This window comes from Cryptotermes secundus, unplaced genomic scaffold (assembly GCF_002891405.2).
Source record: "Cryptotermes secundus unplaced genomic scaffold, Csec_1.0 scaffold693, whole genome shotgun sequence".
NCBI lineage: Eukaryota > Metazoa > Arthropoda > Insecta > Blattodea > Kalotermitidae > Cryptotermes > Cryptotermes secundus.
This window is the reverse complement of record NW_019722434.1, coordinates 1629277-1638684: the sequence shown is the minus strand read 5'-3', so window position 1 is coordinate 1638684 and position 9408 is coordinate 1629277. Positions and strand designations below refer to the sequence as shown.

Sequence of the window (9408 nt, the reverse complement as noted above, 5' to 3'; positions counted from 1 at the left end):
TTTTTAAGTTATTAGATTTCAACGAATTAATGTCCTGATTTCAGATAGCTAATACATAACAACGTGAACGAACCAAGAAATGTCTGGCAACATACCTCTTCCTGGTTTCGATATGGAGAGGGGCGGGGAGAATCCATCCTTATTTTCCCGCCGAAACGGAACATTACTACGGCGTTCCTTATGACGAACTACGAGAGAGCGCAACATTTTCCCGAGACTCGACAAGCAGCGGCTGCTTTGGTTGGGTCCGAAGATGCTTGTGCCTCACAGTAAGCAGATTTCAGAATGTTCATACAGAAATTAAAACGGCAGATTATCATGTTGACTGAAAAATTTTGGAAGTAAGAATTTTATAGAATTCACAAGCAGCCTTGCAGACTAAAATATAAACTGTAGCTGGATCAAATTCTTTGTCCTTTCCAGAACGATCCGGACATCGACGAAGATTTTTATGACCTGAGACACCCAGAAGTGACGGGAGAAGGCACGAATCACTCCCGAGACTGGTCCACCTGCGGCTGCTTCGAGTGGATAAGAAGATGGGTACGCGAGAAGGTAAGCAAATTTCAGACCTGTTCATACTTAAATTAAAAAAGCAGATTATCTTGCTGAATGAACAAAATGTGCTTCTGGCAAACTGTCAAATTAGATGTGTTGTAGAAACAGTCACGTCTATGAGTGACCATAGAAGGAAATCGGTTTTGGTGACTCGTTTATTGACCATTTTAAGACACGACCCGTGACTATACTTGATTGTAGCGCCATCGCTAATCTCCAAAATTTAAACATCACTAGGATCCACGCTATCTGTATTCCAAACCGTAGTGCCTGCACTCGTCGTTTCCAGATAATGGCTTCTAACAGTGGCGAGTTTTCAGCTTCCATGCTCTCGTCATTCCAGACCGGCCACTGTCTCACAACTGAACTTAGCTGGCTGATAAACTGTTGCTGGCCCTCAACAGCACAATGAAACTTGGTTTCGAGTCCCATGGGACTCATGGCCATGATTTATGAGAGCAAAATTCAAAGTCAAAGTGAAATTAACGCCGGCGGCTTACCGCCGATCAGGACCACAATTCCTTTAACTGAAGTCCTTCTGTCAGAGTCCTTATGTAACATCCCGCTTCTGACAACTAAGAAAACTTAGCTTTTCTGTCGTTGCGTGCGTGTATAATTTGGCCGTTACCGAGCAAATGCAGCTGTTTTAGAGTCATCGTTTGCGACCACTCAATACGCCACAACATTATATGAAATTCATGAAATAATTAGAAACAAAAGAAAAATAAATTATTACATCTAATACGAATTTGATAAGATAACAGTCTTGTAGCACTCCTTGAAGTCATCATACACGTGTAAGGCTTGAACGCGAGAGACCTTCCTGATTACCGCGATATACTGCATATCGCATAGCAATATTAGCACTCATAATTATTGTGTGAGCTTGTGGGTTTTATTTATCTGAGCGTAATGACTAATGGCGTATTCTTATGTACTCGTGAATGGAACACCGTTCCATCTTGGCACGGGGACACACATACACACACAAATACGTTCTGTCACATATTCCTGATTGGTGTGAATAAAAAGAATGGATTCTGGATAAGATGAATAGAATTATGGACACTCACAAGAAGTAACTACAAATAAGTATAACAGTTACTTTTCCTTGGCACTATAGCCCCAGTGGGCCTAGGCCCACCTCCATGAACTTCTCCGTTCACTTCGGTTTTTCTACATCTTACACATTCGGTAGGACTCCTTGGGCGGGTGATCAGCTTGTCGCAAGGCCTCTACCTGTACACAAACACAGAAAAACGCACACACACAAACTAAACATCCATACCCTGACTGGAATTCGAACCCACGATCCCGGTTTCCAATCGAGCGAAGACAGTACATGCCTTAGACTGCTCGGCTACCGTGACCGGCAATTATAACACTATAGATCACTGGAAATACAACACATAAAATAAAGTATTCAACGTTTGCATAGTCGTCGTTGCTTGGTAGCGAAACTTATCTTCAACTATAGAATTGCCATCTGAATTTTCTTATGAATTACTTCCTGAATTCCTTGAACGAAGTCTGTCCCATGGAATCACTGACTTTTATAAATACTACGCGGTTATCCTAAAAGTCACCATGTTCAAGGGCTCAATCACTGTGTTTCATGAATCCGTTGTGTCGGAGTCTTGTGTTAATTCGTGGCAACGCTTTGATCCCTCCAAGATGGTTCTTTGACGGGGAATTTGCCTTAACTATTAGTTGTCGAGAAATGGGTTATATTCGTTTCATCTTATCATTCCGGTGTTTAGGCAGTGTTCAACAAGCCGTTTCCTAGCATAAGATCTTATTCTTCATAATACATTGCGTGTGTGAAGCAGTTTGCTGTGTTTAGTTATTCACACCGAAAAAAAAACTCACAACGAATATTAATTCTTTGATGCCACCAACTATTCTTGAACCATGCAATTGAAACAGCTAACGAGCCTCTTAGCTACCCGTTCCTGAACCCACTTTGATATTTGTTTCCAGGTGACTCGAAACAGCGAAATAGACCCTAACAGCTCAGCGACCGGCGGTGGCGACAACACACCCAACTGCAAGGGCGAGAGCCCAGCCACCACTGACGGCGACAACACACCCAACTGCAAGGGCGAGAGCCCAGCCACCACTGACGGCGACAGCATAGCCAACAGCGAACTGGACTGCGTCAGCGTCAGGTATGTATACCTCTGGTACCTAACTCGGGTTTAAATCCATGTGGCACTTGGCTGCTCGCATGCACTGAACTGGCACTGCGTACAATATATGACGGAGGAGAACACTTCACAAGTTTCATGTCAGCTACAAAGTTACATGCATATGCTTCATACACTAAAATACGGGTACAGATTCGTTGGCTTATTTGTCAGGAATGAGATAAGCTACTCTAATATTTCTCCTTCGTTTTAAGACTGAAGTTTGCGTAGGTTAGCTGACTAAGACCACCAGACTGTCTAGGCAGTACGTGTACAGCCAATTAGATCAAAGCCACCCTCTGGCTTCATCCAATAAGAGTCAGCACGACGAATCTGCATAAGTACAGCAATCATGAACTCCATCTCCGTTTTTATCACGTACGTGTATGAGATATAGAATCTTCCCCGAGTATTTAGCCACTAGTGGGTGCACACCCTCTCCTTGTTCATGTCTGCCAGTTCATCGATACAAATCGCCTCGTACATTGAATTAGACGCGAGAGCTACATCTTTCCATATCTTTCAGCAGTAACGCTGTTGCATTTGCCGATGTGCGTCTCAGTACAGTTAGATTATAGTGGTGCGTACCGCTCCAGTAACAAAGTGTGACTGCTCATCAGACCGCGCATCCGTTTGTTATCTACCGATGCTACTTCAGCATGCAGACTGTAGTGTGACTGAAGGATTGGAAGCATCTGGAATGAAGTAGTGCAGGCCTATTTCAGGAATGTTGATAGAGGGACTAAGGAGAACAACGAAACCCCACAGGCTGGACAACCAATATCCCGACAGAGATTCGAAACTAGGGCCTCCCAAACTGACTCCCACCTGTTCTGTATGCCTGGGTGTTACGACTCAGTTTAGAGCAGGAAGAGACACTACCAACTAAATACACATCTACATGTACTATTTGTGTGATGCACTTCGCTTTGTGTCTACAGGAGCGAAGGCAGCCACACAGCGCACCGCTCAATGCTGAACCGTGTGGACGCTGTGGAGCTGGGCCTGAAGAGTGCAGCGGGAAACCAGGAGGGAGCACAAAACTCAGTGTCTGAGGGAGACGGAAACGCACAGACACTGAGTTTACAGGCTCCTCAACTGAAAGAAATGGAGCCGTCAGCAACAGAAGAAGGGCCCTTGAACGCAAGTGCAGAGCAGGTAAGCCACTGCACCATGCACTGTGAGTGCGCTTGTAGCTGGGAGGTTAACAGGAAAGCTGGCTGTGAGCATGTAATGTTCTGATGAAGGGAAATGCATTGAGTCGCTCCTGGAGAAGTGCACGAGTTCCGTGCAAACCTCACACACAGCTTTCCTACTGCAAACTTCTCCACCTCCTCCTCTCCCGTGCCCGTATCTTTATATTTCTGTTTAGGCAATGCAGGCTGATCTCAGCCACCGTGTAGCCTAAGCCGCGTTACGTTTCAAACAATGCAGTAAGGGTTTGTTCGTTCGTAGCCCAGAAGGGATGGTATTTCATCGCGTTTTATTCGTGCTTGTGTTGTTCTGGGTTGGGACAACTTTGAGATTGGCCGAACAGCCCCCCCCCCTACTAAACTTCGATGTCGCAAGTTCAGAAACCTTCATTTCGAATTGCAACAGGCAAGGAAGCTTCTTCCGCAATGCTGTGGAGAAAGCAGAAGAAAACATTTTAAGAGTGTAACAACATATTGTAATTTAGCTTGTGGGCCAGTGTGCTGGCCTTTGTTTGTCAGTGGTCACGTGATCAGACAGCGCGCGGATCTTAATACTCTTTAAGTGGGTCACCTATGTTATCAACTTCATCGTCTCATTACTGACTCTGAGAAATTTCCAATTAATCAGGAACAGGGTCCATTTACGTAATACTTGAAGGATACAGCATTTTAAGATTTGCACTGTCGCTATTACTGTAAACGTTGGTACGCAAACAGTGTTTCATAACCTGTATACTCGTATACATGTCTGTTATCTGGCTTCATGCACGGCTCAAATTCATTTTTTTATCTCCGTCAGAATGAGAGCAGAAGAAAATTATACGTCTAGCAGGTTGATGCTCTGCATCTTACAGAAATATTACCTCAATCAGTTGCGTGGGTTTCCAAAAATATTAATACACGCCATATCTCACAAATTTATGCATTCTCCATGTTGTAGTAACCAACAATCGATATCTCGAACAGTACCATAATTTCGGGTGAATGCACCTACATACGCGTGTTGCCAGACATAGCACCGTTTATCAAAACTGTTTTCTCAGTAAATCTTAAAGTTCTGCTGCAAGGTTTGACCACATGTTACCATACAGCGATAGCTAAACTTGTGTATATAATGGGCGCAGTTACCATCCTGCGAACACTGAAAACAGAATCTGAGGAGAGTAATTTGGCAAAAAATGCTTCAAGCGACGGCATGTGCCGTCTGTGTGCCATTTCCTGCTTCCTTTCTCTTTAATGTCTCTGTCTGCAAACATGGCCACTTTCTGATTGGCTGCGATGGTTTCAGGTACAAACGGAACTGGAAGTACCAAAGATTGACAAACAGATGAAGAAACTTGAACAGGAAAACAGGAGAGTGAGGAGGATTCTTAAAAACCTGACAGAAGTAAGTAGGTCTACGGCATGTAAGAACGGTAATATTCTGTCTGGAGCAAAATACGAGGTTATAATGACTTCTCCTGATTCTTGTAAAGTGGTGAAGTCAAGTTTGGAATGCACATTAACATTCAAGTCTTATAATTAACTGAAATACCTTACGCTATTTTGTTTACATCTTCTGTTGTTTCTTACAGAAGCACTGGTTTGTTTCATAACTTACTCTGCCTGTCTTTATTGAGAGATATTCTTCTTTTTTTTTCATCATTTTATCTCTGAACACGAGCTTATCCTGTGGCTGGATTTAATGTCCTCAGGAGCGAGGGGAACAAGTTGATGAGGAGTTCGAGCCCCCCAGCATGCAAGACGCTGTATCTCAGAAGAATTACATGAGGAGGGTAAAGAGACAAACCAGGAAAATGCAGGATATCATTACAAGTCTTAGAGCTGTAAGTACTGTCTATCATAAGAACATAATTTACATAAAATTCAGTTACATTTATCTCAGCAACCTCAGCTTAGAGAAAACTAAAACCTGAGCGTCACGTATTCCTGACTGCCGTGAATACTAATAAAGCCTTCTGGAGTCGATGAATAAATTTACTGGACATTCACAAGTCGCAACTAAAATTATTACAACGCTGTAGAGATTACTGTGACTATAACACACAAAACAAAGCCTTCAACGTCTGCATGGTAGTCGTTGTTTGGTGAATAGTCTTATTTGCTTAACAGATCAAACATTGAACTGCCTTCTGAATTACTTTCTGAATGCCTTGAACGACGTCTGTCCCACGAATCCATTGACTTTTGTAACTACTACGCTGTCCACCTAAGTCACCACGTTCAAGGGCTCAGTTACTGTTTCTCATGAATCCGCTGTGTCGAAGTCTTGTGTTAATTCGTGGCAACGCTTTGATCCCTCCAAGCGGGTTCGTTGACGCGGAATTTGTCTTAACCATTAGTTGTCTAGAAATGGGTTATATTCGTATTTGTTATCATTCCGGTGTTTAGGCAGTGTTCAACAAGCCGTTGCCTAGCATAAGATGTTATTCTTCATAATACATTGCGTGTGCGAAGCAGTTTGCTGTGTTTAGTTATTCAAACCGAATAAAACTCACAATGAATATTAATTCTCTGATTACAGAAGAGAGCAAACGTCGAGGGTGATATCTCAGCGACTGTCCATGGCGAAAGCGCAGCAAGCGGCGAGTGTGACACAGCAGCGACAGACGACGGAGGGAACATGGCCAAGGGCGAGGGTGACAGCAGAGCGAACGCCGACGGCAACAGCCCAGTGACCGCCGTCAACGACAGTCCAGCGACAGCTGACGACGAGAGCTCATCGAACGACAGTGAAAGCCCAGTGACCGGCGATGGCGAGGGCGAAAGCACAGCCAACGGAGAGGGCCACAGATCAGCGACTGTCCACGGTGAAAGCACNAGCTAACGGCGAGGGCGACAGCCCAGCGACCGACGACGGCGGGAACACAGCTACGGGCGAGGGTGACAGCCCAGCGACAGCCGACGGCGAGGGTAACAGCCCAGCGACAGCCGACGGCGAGGGTGACAGCCCAGCGAACGCCGACGGCGACAGCCCATTGACCGCCGTCAACGACAGTCCAGCGACAGCTGACGACGACAGTCCAGCGAACGACAGCGAAAGCCCACTGACCAGCGATGGCGAGGGCGACAGCACATCCAACGTCGAGGGTGATAACTCAGCGACTGTCCACGGTGAAAGCACAGCCAACGGCGAGGGCGACAGCCCAGCGAACGCCGACGGCGACAGCCCATTGACCGCCGTCAACGACAGTCCAGCGACAGCTGACGACGACAGTCCAGCGAACGACAGCGAAAGCCCACTGACCAGCGATGGCGAGGGCGACAGCACATCCAACGTCGAGGGTGATAACTCAGCGACTGTCCACGGTGAAAGCACAGCTAACGGCGAGGGTGACAGCCCAGCGACAGCCGACGGCGAGGGCACTCCGAAGAGCACACCCAACAGCACAGTCAGTAGTGGGACATCTTGGCGGGTGGCGTGGATATGGAATTGAGTGATGATTGGGACCGAATTTTTATGCCCTAATAATCCCTTAAATGTGTATGCATTTATGCACATAAGATTATACCAAATATTAAAAATTATTATAGATTATTTTAAGACCAACAAATCAATATTTAAGTTCATTTGATGTAATCACTGAATGATTTACTTGCAATAAAAAGCTATATTAAATACAAATGATGCAACAAAGTCATCATATTTCATTACAAATTTAAAACCCATGGTACTCACATTTAGCTCTCCGAACTTTAAACTTCTCCTCTGTTGCAGTTCACAATTACTGAAGGACCTACAGGGTCTACCCCTTCCTTGTGAGCTTCAATTCATGTAGGCTTGTTTCTTCGGACAACATTGCTGCATATACACGGAAGAGGTTCACTTACATACACAAAACCAAAGCAAGAACTTAACAGAATAAAACACTGCAACAGCGAAAGAGTATTAAAATTATACACCGAAAAGTTGTACGTTGTGCAGAGATCTGTAGCACCGGCTGTTCTGCCAGTTCGCCACCGTAGTTCATACTTTTACCAGTAGATGACAGTAGTAATACAACTTCTTTTTCCCGTTAAATTCACAGGTACAGGAAAACGCATTCGGTCCAATTGTCATCTGCTTGACTGAAAGACTGAAATCCTGCTAATTCATTATCTCACCAAATAAACGAGTGACTACAAAATGGACTAAACATCTGACTGCTGATTTCTGATATCCACCGTATATGGTCAAGAGAAATACGTAAATATCACTCCATGTGCCTTCACTTATTTATGATTAATTACTTCGAAAACCGAAAGACGTACAGCAAAACTGTGTGTATATTCTTCTTCTCAAGAACTGCGTTCCGCTACAGTTTTAGCGAGTTATGCTCAAGACGGGCGCACTTCGTGTGAAGTGCCCGGTATTGTCAGATTTTAATGAAAGTGATCAACATCAAATTTCAGGAAAATCATCAGTTATTCAGTTCTTACGTATAAACAAGTCACGGCGAAGTTAACAGGGATATTTTGGCAACTGCTGGCTCGAAGCCAATATGTATCCGGAAACCCTTGGAATCGGCCACCTTGACAGAGGTTTTCTCGCGTTTCCTTCGTCTTCGTCTCGTCAGGTGCGAAGTTGTTGCTCCGTGCTTCTCACGCAGCCCTCGCTATTCAAATTAATCAAAATTAAACGCCTTTGCCGTAATGGCCACCAATTTGTTTTTCGATATTAATTCAAGAAATCAAAATTTCCGCGGACCTTGTATCAAGTCACTTCCGCTAACCGTTCTAACGCTTTCATTTTCATACTGCACTATCAGAAGGACAAGTGGGCGGAGCATATGAACCTTCTAACAAAATGATAGTCTTCCTTCCGACAGAGCAGTCTGACTCTCCTCCCACGACTTTCCTTCCTCACCTACTATTCTACTATTATTAACTACATCTCCAGGCCTCAAAGGGTTAAATAGAAGGTAAAGTTTTCCCTATGATTAACTAACAAGCACTACGCCATGAAGGCGTATGGGGGAGTGAATGTATAGATCCACATTTTCTTGACCTCGGCACTAGTTGTAGGTGAATGGTCAGCTTCACGACCCGGCCACTTTACCCCCGGGAAAAGAGGGCCCGAATCCCGTTGGATAGGAGGCTGACCTCAGATATATTTGATAATATTAAAGTGGAGTTCAGATAAATGGCATGTGAAGATGTGGACTAACTTCAAATGGTCCACGACTCAGTAGAAATGACTAGTTTTTTGATCACGGAAATGAACCCTAAAAGTTCTACAAACCGTGATCATCACGAGTTGTCCTGCTGTCACTCAGTGAGTCAGTCGGTTAGTGTGTCTGTATGCCAGTTTCTGTCGTCATAATCCACACTGCAATTGCTGCAATTGTTGCTTTCCCAAGTAATGAATTGATTGTGTCTCTAGATCCCGATAAGCAGGCCTGATAATAAAGAGGAATGAATACAATCCACTTATAACTGGATTGTGCACAGACAGACAAAGACGGCAGAAACTCTGTTATATGTCTAAAACA

The 9408-nt window shown here is 44.4% G+C and overlaps 2 protein-coding genes across 2 annotated transcripts; both read left to right on the top strand.

Annotated features, from left to right (window-relative positions):
• The first annotated feature begins 1470 nt into the window (after positions 1-1470).
• Positions 1471-6061, top strand: LOC117282081. Its single transcript, XM_033750340.1, has 6 exons — positions 1471-1482; positions 2539-2726; positions 3686-3902; positions 5226-5324; positions 5632-5763; positions 6050-6061. Exons 1-6 carry the CDS (start codon positions 1471-1473, stop codon positions 6059-6061), a joined length of 660 nt encoding a protein of 219 aa, XP_033606231.1.
• A 629-nt stretch (positions 6062-6690) lies between these two features.
• LOC111861465 (skin secretory protein xP2-like) lies at positions 6691-7374 on the top strand. Its single transcript, XM_023846074.1, has one exon. It carries the CDS (start codon positions 6691-6693, stop codon positions 7372-7374), a length of 684 nt encoding a protein of 227 aa, XP_023701842.1.
• The last annotated feature ends 2034 nt before the right edge of the window (positions 7375-9408 follow it).